This window comes from Aethalodelphis obliquidens, unplaced genomic scaffold (genome assembly GCF_003676395.1).
Source record: "Aethalodelphis obliquidens isolate GAN/ISIS:26980383/991018 unplaced genomic scaffold, ASM367639v1 scaffold136, whole genome shotgun sequence".
Classification (NCBI taxonomy): domain Eukaryota; kingdom Metazoa; phylum Chordata; class Mammalia; order Artiodactyla; family Delphinidae; genus Aethalodelphis; species Aethalodelphis obliquidens.
In genome coordinates, this window is record NW_020838080.1 from 858,428 (window position 1) to 876,080 (window position 17,653).

At 36.5% G+C, this 17,653-nt stretch overlaps 1 protein-coding gene across 1 annotated transcript in view; it reads left to right on the forward strand.

Moving 5' to 3' along the window:
- VAMP7 (vesicle associated membrane protein 7) overlaps positions 1-17,653 on the forward strand; it is a 67,428-nt gene that overhangs the window by 22,534 nt on the left and 27,241 nt on the right. Inside the window, exons 4-5 of the mRNA XM_027099647.1 lie at positions 48-185; positions 9,695-9,785. Coding sequence (XP_026955448.1) covers positions 48-185; positions 9,695-9,785 — 229 coding nt within the window. The remainder of the gene's footprint in view (positions 1-47; positions 186-9,694; positions 9,786-17,653) is intronic.

Here is a 17,653-nt window from a genome sequence, read left to right on the forward strand (position 1 = left end):
TCGTCTTTGTTTACTGTAATGTAAACTCTGTGTTGATCTCCTTTCAGGATTTTGAGCGTTCCAGAGCCTTTAATTTTCTGAATGAGATAAAAAAGAGGTTCCAGACTACATATGGTTCAAGAGCACAAACAGCGCTCCCATATGCCATGAATAGTGAGTTCTCAAGTGTCTTGGCTGCACAGCTGGTAAGATCTTTCTCAGGATATAGTATTTGATTCATATCTTCTTTATTACCTTAAAGCACCATGAATATAGGGGACTCTGACCTGCAGTGTATTTTTCTGATTGTGTTATTATATGCCAAGATAGTAAAACTTCCCTGATTAAAAAAATATATACAGGGGCCATTTTAGGATGGAAAGTGAATAATTGGTGATATTCTCTATAAATGGTGCTCAGAGTATCTCAGGGTTGGGAAAGAGATTAAAGATCATCTACTTCAACTACCCATTTAATGTGTAAATCCACTCAACATGCCAAATGGCCTCTTAACCTATACATTAACCTCTACCCTCCCACGAGGCAAATTTAATTTTTGAACAGCTCAGTCATTTGAAAGTCTGTTCATCTGTATGAATACTTAATTATCCGCTCAGTAAAGTTGTACATATGTATACACCCGTGAAATACCACCCTTTTCAAGATACAAAACATCTCCATGACCCTAAAGGATTCCTCATATCCCTTTGCAGTCAGTTCCCTCCCCATCACTCTGCCTGAGGCCACCACTGCTCTATTTTCTTTCACCATAAATTAGTTTTATCTTTTCTAGAATTTCCTATAAATGGAATCATACATTATATACTCTTTTGTGTCTTCCTTGTTTTGTCAGTGTAAGCTTTTTGATATTCATCCATGTTGTATAAATCAGTAGTTTCCTTTTTTGCTGAGTAGTATTGTATGTATACACCACAATTTGTTTCTCCATTCACCTGTTGCTGGATATTTGAGTTACTTCCAGTTTTCAGCTATCACAAACAAAGCTGTTATGAACATCCATGTACAAATCTTTGTGCAGACGTGTTTTTATTTCTCCTTGGTAAATACCTAGGAATGGAATTACTGGGTCATATGGTGAATGATGTTTAATTTTATAATGAATTGTCAAACGTTTTTCCAAAGTGGTTGCACCATTTATATTCCCACTAGCACTTGCAGTGTTTCTGCATACTTGCCAACACTTGTTATGGTCTGTCTTTTTAATGTAATTCGTCCTTGTGGGTGTGTAATGATATCTCATTGTGGTCTTAATTTGCATTTCCCTGATGACTAAGGATGTGGAGACCTTAAAAAAATGCTTAGTTACCTTTTATCCATGAAACTATTTGAGTGCAAAGACATAAGTTTTATCTGTGATGGTGTTGTGAATGAGAAAAAGAGACTTACTGTAATTGAATACGTTCCTTTTCACTTCTCCTTTTTAATACCCTTTTTGAGGATTACACTTCTAAATATGCATCCTGTAGGGATGAAGTTCCTTTAAATAGTTATAAATCTTTATTATTCAATCAGTTGGTTTGTTTCATACTTCCACTAGGAAACATTCATATATGTGAAGCTATGTAAAACATCACCAGCAAAATATATACCAGTGCCCATTTGAAAGTAAATAGGGTCAGGTTGGTGGCCAAGATGGTGGAATAGGAAGACCCTGAGCTCACCTCCTTCCGTGGGCACTCCAAAATTACAACTATTACAACTATTTACAGAGCAACTATTGATGAGAAAGAACAGAAGACTAGTAGAAAAGATCTTATACAACTGAAGATATAAAGAAGGAACCACAGTAAGACAGAGGGGCAGAGACACAGTATAATCAAGATCCATACCTCTGGGTGGGTGACCCACAAATGGATAATTACAATTGCAGAGGTTCTCCCCAAGGAGCGAGGTGTCCAAGCCCCACATGAGGCTCCCCAGCCCTGGGGTCCTCCATTGGGAAGATGAGCCCCCAGAACATTTGGCTTCAAAGGCCAGCGGGACTTAATTTCAGGAGTGCCAGAGGGCTGTGGGAAATAGACTCCACTCTTAAAGAGCATGTATAAAATCTCACATGCTCTGGAAACCAGAGCAGAAGCAGTAATTTGAAAGGAGCCTGGATCAGACCCACCTGCTGATCTTGGAGAGTCTCCTGGAGAGGCAGGAGGCACCTGGAGCTCACTCTGGGGACATAGACACTGGTGGCAGCCTTTTTTGGGAGCTTGTTCTACCATCCTTTACTAATGGAGCTCGCAAGCACCATTTTAGAATCTTCCCTCTAGCATATTAATGCCAGGACCTGGCCCTGCCCATCAGCCTATCTGCATCAGTACTGGGACACCTCAAGCCAAGCAACTAGCCAGGCAGGGACACACCTTCACCCACCAGCAGGCTGGTTGCCTTAAGAACCCTTGAGCCTACAGCTACTCCAGGACCTGGCTCTGCCCAACAAAGGGCCCAGGACCTGACCCTGAATAGCAGTGTGCCTGCACTAGCCCTAGGACCCGCTGGGCACTGGCCCTGCCTACCAGCAGTCCAACACCAACTTCGGGACACCCCACACTCCACAGCCAGCCATCTCAGAAACTAGCTCTGCCCATCAGCAGGCCAACACCAGCTCTGGGATCCCCAGGGCCCTGCAACCAGAGACCCCAGGATCCCCTGGACCTCTACAGCCAGCTGCCTTGTGACCTGGCCCTGCCCACCAGCGGCTGACAGCCTCCACACAAGGCAGGATCTGGCAACCAGCCAGACTGGGGACCAGCCATGCCTACCAGATTATCCACAGTAGTCAGCCAGCCACAACAGAAGGACCCACACAGCCCATGTAGGAGGTATCCTTATAGCATACGGCTCTGGTGACCAGAGGGAAGTGCACTGCTGGGACTCGTAGGACGTCTCCTAGAAAAGGCCAACTTCTTCAAGGTCGGAAAATGTAATCAACTTACAAAATACATAGAAATAAAAAAAGGAAATTAGGAAAAATGAAGGCACAGAGGAACGTGTTCCAAACGAAGAAACAAGATAAAATCCCAGAAGAAGAGCTAAGTGAAGTGGAGATAAGCAATCTACCGAATAAAGAGTTCAAGGTAGTGATTGTAAAGATGATCAAAGAACCCAGGAGATGATTGGATTAACAGAGTGAGAGGTTAGAATTTTTTAACAGAGAAAGTGTAAACAATGACCGAACAAAGATGAATACAATAACTGAAGTAAATACACTAGAAGGAATCAACAGTGGATTAGATGATACAGAGGAATGGACCAGTGAGCAGGAAGACAGAGTAGTTGAAATCACTGAGGTGGAACAGAAAAAAGAATAAAAAGAAATGAGGACTGTTTAAGAAACCTCTAAAACAACATCAAATGTACTAACATTTGCATAATAGGGGTCCCAGAAGGAGAAGAGAGAGAAAAAGGGGCAGAGAACATATTTGAAAACATAATAGCTGAAAACTTCCTTAACCTGGGGAAAGAAACAGATATCTAGGTCCAGGAAGCACAGAGAGTCCCAAACAGGATCAATCCAAAGAGGACCACACCAAGACATTGTAATTAAAATGGCAAAAATTAAAGAAAGAATATTAAAAGCAGCTAGGGAAAAGCAAAGTGTCACATACAAGGGAATTCCCATAAGGCTGTCAACTGACTTTGCTGCAGAAACCCTGCAGGCCAGAATGAAGTGGCACGATATATTTAAAGTGATAAAAGGGAAAAACCTACAACCAAGAATGCTCAGCAAGGCTTTCATTCAGTTTTGGTGGAGAAATCAAAAGTTTTACAGAAAAGCAAAAGCTAAGAGTTCAGCACCGTCAAACCAGCTTTACAGGAAATGTTAAAGAGGCTTCTCCAAGCAAAAAAGAAAAGGCCACAAGAAGAAATATGAAAATTATGAAAGGAAAAATCTCATTGGTAAAGGCAAATATACAGTAAAGGTAGTAAACCAACCACATATAAAGCTAGGAGGAAGATTACAAGAAAAAGGAGTAAAATCACCTATAACCACAATAAAGGATACACAAAACAAAAAAGATGTAAAATATGTCAATGTGGTGGGAGGGGGCATAAAAATGCAGGGTTGTTAAAATGCATTTGAACTTAAGAGATGAGCAACTTACAATAATCACGTATGTATATATAGATTGCTACATATAAACGTTATGGTAACCACAAACCAAAAATCTATACTAGATACACACACAAAAAAGGGAAAGGAATCCGAACATAACACTAAGATACTCATCAAATCACAAGGGAAGAGAGCAAAAGAAGAACAAAAAAGAAGTATAAAAACAACTGAAAAGCAGTTAACAAAATGACAATAAGTACATACCTGTCAATAATTCAATGTAAATGGATTAAATGCTCCAATCAAAAGACATAGAGTGGCTGAATGGATACAAAAACAAGACCCATATATATACTGCCTACAGGAGACTCAGTTCATATCTGAAGACGAAAACAGAAAGTGAAGGGATAAAAAAGGCATACCATGCAAATGGAAATGAAAGGGAAGCTGGGATAGCAATATTTATATCAGAGAAAATAGACTTTAAAACAAAGTCTGTAACAAGAGACAGAGAAGGACTACTTAATGATAAAGGAATCAATCCAAGAAGATATAACAATTGTAAATATATATGCACCCAACATAGGAGCACCTAAATACACAAAGCAAATATTAATAGACATAAAGTGAGAAATTGACAGCAACACAATAATAGTAGGAGACTTTAAAAAAAATTAATTTATTTTTTTACTTTTGGCTGCATTGGGTCTTCGTTGGGTTGCGCGGGCTTCTCATTGCAGTGGCTTCTCTTGTTGTGGAGTACGGGCTCTAGGCTTGAGGGCTTTAGTAGTTGTGGCTCTCGGGCTCTAGAGCACAGGCTCAGTTGTAGCACACGGGCTTAGTTGCTCCCCAGCATGTGGGATCTTCCCGGACCAGGGCTCGAACCCATGTCCCCTGCATTGGCAGGCGGATTCTTAACCACTGTGCCACCTGGGAAGCCCAGTAGGAGACTTTAACACCACACTTACCTCAATGGACAGATCATCCAGATAGAAAATCAGTGAGGAAACACTGGCCTTAAACAACACATTAGACCTAAATGGGCTTAATTGACATATATACAACATTCCATCCAAAATCAGCAGAATACACATTCTTTTCAAGTGCACATGGCACAGTCTCCAAGATAGATCACATGCTAGGCCACAAAACAAGCCTCAGCAAATTTAAGAAAATTGAAATCATATCAAGCATTTTTTCTGACCACAATGCTATGAGGCTAGAAATCAACTATAAGAAAAAAAACTGCAAAAGACACAAACACATGGAGGCTAAACAGTATGCTACTAAACAACCAATGGATCACTGAAGAAATCAAAGAGGAAATTAAAAAAGTACCTGGAGACAAATGAAAATGAAAACACAATGATTCAATATCTGTAGGATCCAGCAAAAGCAGTTCTAAGAGGGACATTTATAGCAATGCAAGCTTACCTCAGGAAACAAGAAAAATCTCAACCTAACATTACACCTAAAGGAGCCAGAAGAAGAACAAGCAAAACCCAAAGTTAGTAGAAGGAAAGAAATCATAAAGATCAGAGCAGAAATAAATGAAACTGAGACTAAGAAAACAATAGAAAGGATCAATGAAACTAAGAGCTAGTTCTTTGATAAGATAAACAAAACTGATAAACCTTTAGCCAGACTCATCAAGAAAAAAAAGAGAGGTCTCAAATCAATAAAATCAGAAATGAAAAAGGAGAAGTTACAACAGATACCACTGACATACAAAGGATCATAATAGACTGCTATGAACAATTATATGCCAATAAAGTGGACAACCTAGGAGAAATGGACAAATTCCTAGAAATGTACAATCTCACAAGACTGAACCAGGAAGAAATAGAAAACATGAACAGAACAACTACCAATAATGAAATTGAGTCAGTAATTTTAAAACTTCCAACAAACAAAAGTCTATGACCAGATGGCTTCACAGGTGAATTCTACCAAACATTTAAAGAAGAGTTAACACCTGTCCTTCATAAACTATTCCAAAAAATTGCAGAGCAAGGAACACTTCCAAACTCATTCTACAGGTCAGCATCACCCTGACACCAAAACCAGACACAGATATCACAAATAAAATTACAGGCCAGTATCACTAATGAACATAGATTCAGAAATCCTCAACAAAATATTAACAAACTGAATTCAACAATACATGAAAAGGATCATACAGCATGATCAGGTGGGATTTATTCCAGAGATGCAAGGATGGTTCAGTATCTGGAAATCAATGTGATATACCACAGTAACAAATTGAAGAATAAAAACCATATGATCATCTAAATAGATGCAGAAAAAGCTTGACAGAATTCAACATCCATTTATGATAAAACCTCTGAACAAAGGGGGAACATACCCCCAAATAATAAAGGCTGTATATGACAAGCCCACAGTTAACATCATACTCAGTGGTGAAAAGCTAAAACCCTCTAAGGTCAGCAACAAGACAAGGGTGCCCACTCTTGCCACTTTTATTCAACATAGTATTGGAAGTCCTAACCACAGTAATCAGACATGAAAAAAAGAAAAGGAATCCAAATTCGAAAGTAAAACTGTCACTCTTTGTAGATGATGTGATACTATATATAGCAAATCCTAAAGATACTGCCAGAAAAACTGTTAGAAATAGTAAATTCAGTAAAATTGCAGGATACAAAATTAATATATAGAAATCTGTTGCATTTCTATACACTAACAACAAACTATCAGAGAAATTTAAAAACAATCCCCCTTACCATCACATCAAAAAGAATAAAATGCTTAGGAATACATCTAACTAGGGAGGTAAAAGACCTGTACTCTGAAAACTATTAAGACCCTGATGAAAGATATTGAAGAAGACACGGATGAAAAGATATACTGTGCTCATGGATTTGAAGAATTTATATTGTTAAAAATGACCATACTACCCAAGGCAATCTACAGATTCAATGCAATACCTATCAAAATACCAATGACATTTTTTACAGAACTATAACAAATAATTCTAAAGTTTGTATGGTGATGCAAAAGTTGCAGAATAGCCAAAACAATCTTGAGAAAGAAGAACAAAGCTTGAGGTATTACACGCCCAGATTTCAAACTATACTACAAAGCTACAATAGTCAAAACAGCATGGTACAGTCACAAAAACACATAGATCCATGGAACAGAACAGAGAGACCAGAAATGAACCCATGCTTATATGGTCAATTAATCTACGATAAAGGAGGTAAGAATATAGTGGGGAAAAAGCTGTCTTTTTCCCTCTTCACCAAATGGTGTGGGAAATCTGGACAGCTACAGCAAAAGAATCAAACTGGACTACTTTCTTACACCATGCACAAAAATAAATTCAAAATGGATTAAAGACTTAAATATAAAACCTGAAACCATGAAACTTCTAGAAGAAAACATAGGCAGTATGCTCTTTGACATTGGTACTAATAATATTTTTTTGGATATGTCTCAGGCAAAGGAAACAAAACCAAAAATAAACAAATGGGACTTTATCAAATTGAAAAGCTTTTGCACAGTGAAGGAAACTACCAACAAAATGAAAAGGCTGCCTACCGAATGGGAGAAGATGTTTGCAAACAGTATATCCGATAAGGGCTTAATATCTACAATGTGCAAAGAACTGATAGAACTTCAACATATAAAAAACAAACCAACTATAAAGTGGGCAGAGGAGCTGGATAGCTGTCTTTCCAAAGAAGACATACAGATGGCCAACATCTTTTCATGGCCAACATGAAAAGATGCTCAACATCACTAATTGTCAGGGAAATGCAAATCAAAACCACAATGAGATATTACCTCACACGTGTCAGAATGGCTATTTTCAAAAAAGGCAACAAATAACAAGTGTTGGTGAGGATGTGGAGAAAAGGGAACCCTCCTGCACTGTTGATGGGATTGTAAATTGGTGCAGCCACTATGGAAAACAATATGGAGATTACTCCAAAAGTTAAAAATAGAACTATTGTATTATCCAACAGTTCCACTCCTGGGTATTTATCCAAAGAAAACAAAAACAGTAATTAGAAAAGGTACATACACCCCTATGTTCATCGCAGCATTATTTACAACAGCCAAGATATGGAAGCAACCTAAATGCCCATCAAGAGATAAATGGATAAAGAAGATGTGGCATACACACACACACAGACACACAGACACACACACACAGGAATATTACTCAGCCATATAAAAGAATGAAATCTTGTCATTTGCAACAACATGGATGGATCTAGAGGCTATAATGCTAAGTGAAATAAGTCAGAGAAAGACAAACACTATGATTTCACTTATATGTGGAATCTAAAAAAACAAAACAAATGAACAAACTTAACCAAACATTAACAGAGTTATAGATACAGAAAACAAATAGGTTGCCTGAGGGGAGAATGTTGGGGGTAGGAAAGAATAGGTGAAGGAGATTAAGAGTTACAGACTTCCAGTTGCAGTATAAATGAGTCACAGGTATGAAATGTGCTGTGTTGGGAATATAGTCATAACTATGTAATATCTTTGAATTTTGACATATCATAGCTAAACTTATTGTTGTGATCATTTTGAAATGTGTAGAAATATCAAATCACTATGTTGTGTAACAGGAAATAACATAGTGTTATAGGTCAATCATACTTTAAAAACAAACTCATAGAAAGATAGATCAGAGAAGCAGAGTTGTGAGGAGGGGAATTGGATGAAGGCAGTCAAAAAGTACAAACTTCCAGTTATAAGATAAATAAATACTGGGGATATAGTGGACAACATGATAAATATAATTAATAATGCTTTATGTTATGTATGAAAATTGTTAAGAGAGTAAATCCTAAGAGTTCTCATCACAAGGGGGGAAAAAGGTAAATAGGGTTAGCTGGCAGCAAGACTTTCAATTTAGCTGGTTTGTCTTTAGCTCCAGATGTGTGTGTGAACCTCTAAACAAATCTGTGCCAGGATCCTTGACTATAAATGGAGATAATAAAAATGGCATCTTCATCATAGAGTTTTTGCATGGATTAAATAATATCCCTTATTTGAAGCACTTAGCACAGTGAAGTGACTGGCATATTGTGTATTAAGCAGTCCACAATTGTTTGCTATAGATAATAATTTCAAAATATATATACTATCTTCAGTGTCTTACATTTCTAGATCCTATAAGAAGCCAGTGAAAATAGGATGCATACTCTGATCCCAACAGATAACAAGAACAGATGCTCAGAAGCTGGGCCAGTCCCTACCTCATCATACCCAAGAAATGGGGGAAAATTTAGAGTACCCTTTCCCTGTCCTGTTCCCCCTGCCCCCACTACAGTCTTTTCTCCTTTCTTCCTTGTCTGAGCACAGATTATATAACACCCTACTTCTGCCCCAGGAGTCTCAGATGTATATTTGATGTAACACGTTTAGCTTTATTTCATTTAAAATAAGGTGATCTTTTTATACTATAACAATTATATTTCATATGGTAGCAAGTTTTATGCTTGCCTATATTTTTGGCAACAATTTTTGAATGAAGTGACATCTATCTTTTGTGCCAAAGATAAAGACAGTTTTATAGCATTCTTCAATGTCATTCCTCTTCTTTTTGTTTTTGTATTGTAAATAATGTCTGGGTATCATGAGTTAAATCATATTCTTTTATAGAAGCATCACTCCGAGAATAAGGGCCTAGATAAAGTGATGGAGACTCAAGCCCAAGTGGATGAACTTAAAGGAATCATGGTCAGAAACATAGGTATGTTTCATGGCATACTCCGCATGCATGAGGGCAAAAATGATAATAGATTACTTGATTGGGGTCAAATCATTCTAGAGAGGCAGAAATAGCACTTCCTTATTCTTAATATTGGAAGCTAATTGTCAGCTGAGATATGGATATTACTTACCTATGATACTGCCTGCTGTATGATGGTTTCTTTTTAGCACTTATGACTATTCATTCTAAATTTGTTAGCTTGCTTAGCAAGACTAATTTCCAAGACCCTTAAACAGTTCAGCAACTTAGAATAATTTAGTCAGTTTTGGCTGGAAATACCCAGATAGTTGATATCATCAGTATAGACACTTAAAGTATAACTATTTGCCCTCCTTAGAAAGTTTGTAGCTCTTGACTGAGAAAGAATTGGACCAAAAAACTGTTGTATTCTTCAAGAGAATGAACTATGGCATGAATTCCATTGGCCTGTGTTTTGTCAAGAACCTATTTACCACATTAAAGTAATCCAGAGAAATGCACTGTTTATTTTTTAATTGATTATAACAGTGGTATTTAGATTTAGGATGATGTTAATTTTTTAATAGCACCAATTCTCACAATATAGTCCCTGGGCCAGCAGCATCAGCATCCCCTGGGAACCTGTTACAAATGCAAATTTTCAGGCCCCACCCCAAGCCTACTGAATCAGAAACTCTTGGAGTGGGAAATCTGTGTTTTCACAAGCCCTCCAGAGGATTCCAGTGCACACTCAAGTTATAGAACCACTCTTAAATATATCTTCTAAGAGGAATGTCTTGCAGAGAATAAATTCTTAATATAAAATTGAACAAAAATTAGTATATAAATGCTTTACAAGATATTTAACTGAGATGTCATTTCATAAATGTCCATTTAGTTATAATTTTGAATTTACTATTTGAATTTTACATTTATTATTAGAACTCTTAAAAGTTATGAAAAGACATTTTAAAAAATTTACTTTGTCTCACCATCCTAAAGTTTTATTTACATTTTCTTTCCTTTAAATTTTTACTTACATGTATACATAGTTAATCATAGTTTATATTCAGTTTTGTGGAGGCAGTATAATAGAGTAATCAAGATTTGGAGTCATACATGCCTGAGTTTGAGTCCTGATTTCACTTCCTACCTGCTGTTAAACCTTGATCAGTCCTCTAACCTCTCTGACCTTTACTCCTTAATCTGCAAAAAGGAGGTAATAGAACCTGAGATTACCGGGATAAAAGAGGTAATGTATGTAAAACACTGTGTACAGTCCCTGGCACATAGTAAGAGCTGAATGATTGTTAGATGTTAGTCTACTTTATGCTCATGCAGTATTTCTTTGAGTTATATCACAGGTTACCAATTATGTCCTTATGTTGGACACTTTGGGTCTTTAGAGCATTATTACTCAGAGTGCTGTTTTACAACCAGCAAGGAGCTTGCTCCAGAATAGAAGTCAATGCTGTGCTTCCTTCATTGAGAACATCTTGCTATGAAAATGTCAATTTGACTGAACAGTATACTTGGAAACTTAGTTGAGCAGTAGCAAACACTCTTAGGTAGCACTGATTTAGAGTTTGTGTTATAGTAACAGTACTGTTATAAATGTTTCTGTGCCTATTATATTCTTCTTATTTTGTTGAGATTAGTTCCCAGGAATGGGATTAATAATCAAAAGGCAGAAACATTTTTATATTTCTTTTTTTTCTTTTCTTTTCTTTTTTTTTTTTTTTTTTTTGTGATACGCGGGCCTCTCACTGTTGTGGCCTCTCCCGTTGTGGAGCACAGGCTCTGGATGCGCAGGCTCAGTGGCCATGGCTCACGGGCCTAGCTGCTCCGTGGCAAGTGGGATCTTCCCGGACCGGGGCACGAACCCATGTCCCCTGCATCGGCAGGTGGACTCTCAAGCGCTGCACCACCAGGGAAGCCCTATATTTCTTAATATGTATGTCTCTGGGTTATTTGAAGTGATTTCCTTTCATTGATTTTAGTTTTAAATATAGGTCTAGATGCAGACTAGAGAACTCTTAAATATATCTTTCAATGTACCTATTGAAAAACTACTAATATTTTTCTCTTTTTTTGGTCACCAAATATATTTATTTGGCCTAAAAGTGGAAGCAGCCAACTGCTACAATAGTATTTATTGCAGATGCATAATGTTTCCAGAAAATGAACCTTTTTAATCAACTCCTCTTAAATGACATTTATGTTTAGAATTACAGAAATAGCAAATTAAAAATGTAGCAAAAACCTTTCTAATCATCTCCCTTTGATTTTTTAACAGCTTTATTGACATATAATTCACATACCATACAATTTACCCATTTAAAGTATACAATCCAATGGTTTTTACTATGTCCACAGAGTTGTGTGACTATCACCACAATCAATTTTAGAATATTTTCATTACCCCCCAAAGAAATTCTTTACCCATTTACAGTCATTCCTCTTTTCCCCTCAACCTGCAGACCTAAGCAACAATTAATCTCCTTTCTGTCTGTATAGATTTGCTTGTTCTGGACATTTCGTATAAATGGAGTTATATAAAATGTGGCCTTAGCAATTTTGAAGTATATAATACAGTATTGTTGACTACAATTAGTGTGCTGTACACTAGATGTTCAGAACTTACTAATCTTCTAGTTGCAAGTCTGTACCCTTTTACAACATCTCCCCAATTCCTGTACCCCCCAGCCCCTGGTAACCACCATTCTACTCTGGTTCTATAAGGTTCACATTTTTAGATTCCACATATGAGTAATATCATACAATATTTGTCTTTCTTTGACTAGCTTATCTCACTAAGCATGGTGCCCTCAAGATCCATCCCTGTTGTTTCAAATGGCAGGATTTTCATTTTTCTCATGGCTCAATAATATTCCATTATATATGTACACTACATCTTCTTTATCCATGCATCCATTGACAGACACTTAGCTTGTTTCCATATCTTGGCTGTTGTGAAATAATGCTGCAATAAACATGGGAGTACAGATATCCTTTCAATATCCTGCTTTCATTTCCTTCAGATAGAAACTCAGAAATGGAATTGCTAGATATATATGGTAGTTGTATTTTTAATTTTTTTAAGGAGACTCCATACTGTTTTTCATAGTGATTGAACCAATTTACATTCCCACCAGCAGTGCATAAGGGTTCCCTTTTCTCCATATGCTCACCAACACTTATCTCTTTCTTCTTGATGATAGCCATTCTAACTGGTATGAGGTTGATATTTCATTGTGGTTTTTATTTGCATGTTCCTGATGACTTGCGATGTTGAGCATCTTTTAATGTACCTGTTGGCCATTTGTATATCTTCTTTGGAAAAATTCTATTCAGTTCCTCTGCCCATTTTTTAATCCAATTGTTTGTTTTTTTGTTACTGAGTTGTATTAATTCTTTATATATTTTGGATGATAACCCCTTATCCAATATATGGTGAATATTTTCTCCCTTTCTGTAAGTTGCCTTTTCATTTTGTTGATTGTTTCTTTTCATGTCCAGAATCTCTGTAGTTTGATGTAGTCCAACTTGTTGATTTTGCTTTTATTGCTTGTGCTTTTGGTATGCTAAATATCATTGCAAAGACCAATGTCAAGAACTTTCTTCCCTATATTTTCTTCTAGGTGTTCTATTGGTTTCAGGTCTTACATTTAAGTCTTTAATCCATTTCAAGTTAATTTTTTGAGTGATGTATATAGGGATCCAATTTCAATTTTCTGCATGTGGCTATCCATGTGGTTTTCCCAACACCGTTTGCTGAAGAGACCATCCTTTCCCCATTGAGTGTTCTTGACTCCCTTGTCAAATCTTAGTTGACTCTATATGTGGGGGTTTATTTCTGGTCTCTCTGTTTTGTTCCAATGGTCCATGTATCTATTTTTGCCAGCAATACTGTTTTAATTACTATAGCTTTATAGTATAGTTTGAAATCAGGAAGTGTAATGCCTCTGGCCTTGTTCTTCTTTCTCAGGATTACTATGGCTATTTGGGATCTTTTGTGGTTTCATATACATTTTAGGATTGGTTTTTCTATTTCCGTCAAAAATGCCATTGGAATTTTGATAGAGATTGCATTGAATCTGTAGATGACTTTGGGTACTATGAATATTTTAACAATATTAATTTTTCTGATCCATGAACATGGGATGTATTTCCATTTGTTTGTAATTTCTTTCATCAAAGTCTTGTAGCTTTTATCACACAGATCTTCACTTCCTTGGTTAAGTTTATTCCTAAATATTTTATTATTTTTTATGGTATTCTGATTGGGATAGTTTTATTACTTTTGTTGATATTTTGTTATTATATAGAAACAACTGATTTCTGTATGTTGATTTTATATCCTGCAACTTGATTGAATTCATTGATTAGTTTAACAGTTTTTTTGGTTGAATCTTTTAAGATTTTCTATGTATAATATCATATCATCTTAAATAATGGCAATTTTACTTCTTCCTTTCCAATTTGGATGCCTTTTATTTCTTTGTCTTGCCTGATTGCTCTAGCTAGGATTTCTAGTATTTTATGAATAATAGTGATGAGAGTGGGCACCCTTGTCTTGTTCCTGATCTTAGAGGAAAAGCTTTCAATCTTTCATCATTGAGTATGATGTTAAGCTATGGGTGTGACATAATGGCCTTTATTATGTTGAAGTAAACACCTTCAATATTCAGTTTGTTGAGAGTTTTTGTCATGAAATTATGCTGAATTTTGTCAAATGTCTTTTCCCCATTTATTGAGATGATCATAAATATTTATCTTTCATTCTATTAACGTGGTATGTCACATGTATTGATTTGTGTATATCAAACTATCCTTGCATCCCAAGGATAAATCCCACCTAGTTGGTGTATGATTGTTTTGATGTGTTGTTGAATTCAATTTGCTAATATTTTTTTGAGAATTTTTGCACCTATATTCATCAGGAATATTGGTCTAGTTTTGTTTTCTCATAGTGTCCTTATCTGGCTTTGGTATCAGGGTAATGCTGGCCTTGTAAAATGCGTTTGGAAGTGTTTCCTCCTCTTCAGTTTTTTTCAAAGAGTTTGAGATGAATTGGCATTAACGTTCCTTTAAACGTTTGGTAGAATTCACCAGTGAAGCCATTTGGTACTGCGCTTTTCTCTGTTGGGAGGCTTTTGATTACTGATTCAATCTCTTTGTTCATTATTAGAATCTTCAGAGTTTCTATTACTTTCCGATTTAGTCTTGGTAGGTTGTATGTTTCTAGGAATATATTCATTTCTTCTAGGTTATCCAGTTTGTTGGCATATAACTTTTCATAGTAGTCTCTTATGGTCCTTTGTATTTCTGAGCTATCATACGAGCTATCAGTTGTGATATCTTCTCTTTCATTTCTGATTTTATTTATTTGGGTCCTCTTTTTTTCTTAGTCTAGCCACAGCTTTGTCAATTTTGTTTATCTTTTCAGAAAACCAGCTCTTAGTTTTGCTGATATTTTCTATTGTTTTTCTGGTCTCTATTTCAGTTATTTCCACCATGATATTTGTTATTTCCTTTCTTCTGCTAACTTTGGGCTTACTTTGTTCTTTTTCTAGTTCCTTGAAGTGTAAAGTTAGGTTGTTTATTTGAGGTCTTTCTGTTTTCTTAATATATGCATTTATCACTATAAATTTCCCTTTGAGACTGCTTTTGCAGCATCCTATAGGTTTTAGTATGTTGTCTTTCCATTTTCACTTGTTTCAAGATTTTTTTATTTCCATTTTGATTTATTCTTTGACCCATTGGTTGTTCAGGAGTGTGTTATTTAATTTCCACATATTTGTAGATTTTCTAGCTTTCCTTTTATTGTTGATATCTGGTTTGACCCATTGGTTGTTCAGGAGTGTGTTATTTAATTTCCACATATTTGTAGATTTTCTAGCTTTCCTTTTATTGTTGATATCTAGTTTCATACCATTGTGGACAAAACAGATAGTATGATTTCAGTCTTCTTGAGTTAGTTAAGACTTGTTTTGTCCTATCAGATGATCTATCCTGGAGAATGTTCTGTGTGCACTTGAGAAGACTGTGTATTCTGCTTCTGTTGGATGAATTGTTTTGTACATGTCTGTTAGGTTCACTTGGTCTAATGTGTGTTTTGAGTCCAATGTTTCTTTTTTGATTTTCTGTCTGAATGATCTATCCATTGCTGAAAGTGGGGTATTGAAGTCCCCTAATATTATTGTATTGTCTATTTCTCCCTTCATATCTTTTAGTATTTGCCTAAGATAATTAGGTGCTCTGATATCATGTGAGCATATCATTGATTGTTATATCTTCTTAATGAATTGACCACTTTATTATTTTATAATGACCTAATGTGTCTCTTGTTACCATTTTTGGTGTACAGTCTTATTTTGTGTGATATAAGTATAGTTATACCCACTTTCTTTTGGTTTCTACTTGCATGGAATATCTTTTTCTATCCCTTCACTTTGAGCCTGTGTGTGGACTTAAATCTGGAGTGAGTCTCTTTGTAGGCAGCATGTAGTTGAGTCTTGTTTTTTTTTCTGTTTGGTTTGTTTGGTTTTGTTTTTTTTTGCGGTACGTGGGCCTCTCACTGTTGTGGCCTCTCCCGTTGCGGAGCACAGGCTCCGGACGCGCAGGCTCAGTGGCCATGGCTCACGGGCGCAGCCGCTCTGCGGCATGTGGGATCTTCCTGGACCAGGGCACGAACCCATGTCCCCTGCATCGGCAGGCAGACCCTCAACCACTGCGCCACCAGGGAAGCCTGAGTCTTGTTTTTTAATCTGTCCAACCACTCTGTGCCTTTTGATTGGTAAATTCAGTCCATTTACAGTTTGAGTAATTATTGTTATGAAAGGACTTACTAATTACATTTCATTCATTGCTTTCTGCCTGTTTTATAGTTTCATTGTTCCTATTTCCCTCTACTTCTGCTTACCTTTTGAAATTGGTGATTTTCTGTGGTTGTGTCCTCTATTTCCCCTTTCTTTGTCTTTTGTGAATCTAATATAGATTTTTGTTTTGTGGTTTCCATTGGGCTTACATAAAGGCTCTTATAGATAAAATAGTCCATTTTAAGCTGATAGCAACTTAACTTTGCATACAACTCTCCACCCATTTACTATCCCTATTTTGTCTTTTTGACATCACACTTTACCTCTTTTTATATTGTGCATTCATTAACAAATTATAGTAGCTGTAATTATTTTTTAATTAGTTTTTATTGGAGTATAGTTGCTTTACAATGTTGTATTAGTTTCTACTGTACAGCAAAATGAATCAGTTATACATACACATATATTGCCTCTTTTTGGATTTCCTTCCCATTTAGGTCACCAGAGTGCATTAAGTAGAGTTCCCTGTGCTATACAGTATGTTCTCATTTGTTGTCTATTTTATACATAGTATCACTAATGTATATGTATCAGTTTCAATTTCCTCACCCCCGCCCCACTTTCCCCCTTGGTATCCATACATTTGTTCTCAATGTCTGTGTCTGTTTCTGCTTTACACATAAGATCATCTATACCATTTTTGTAGATTCCACATATGTGTGTTAATATATGATATTTGTTTTTCTCTTTCTGACTTACTCACTCTGTATGACATTCTCTAGGTCCATCCACGTCTCTGCAAATGACCCAGTTTCATTCCTTTTAATGGCTGAGTAATATTCCATTGTATATATGCACCACATCTTCTTTATCTGTCAGTAGACATTTAGGTTGTTTTCATGTGCTGGCTGTTGTAAATAGTGCTGCAATGAACACTGGGGTGCATGTCTCTTTTTGAATTATGGTTTTCTCAGGGTATATGCCCAGTAGTGGGATTGCTGGGTCATATGGTAGTTCTATTTTTAGTTTTCTAAGGAACCTCCATACTGTTTTCCATAGTGGTTGTAT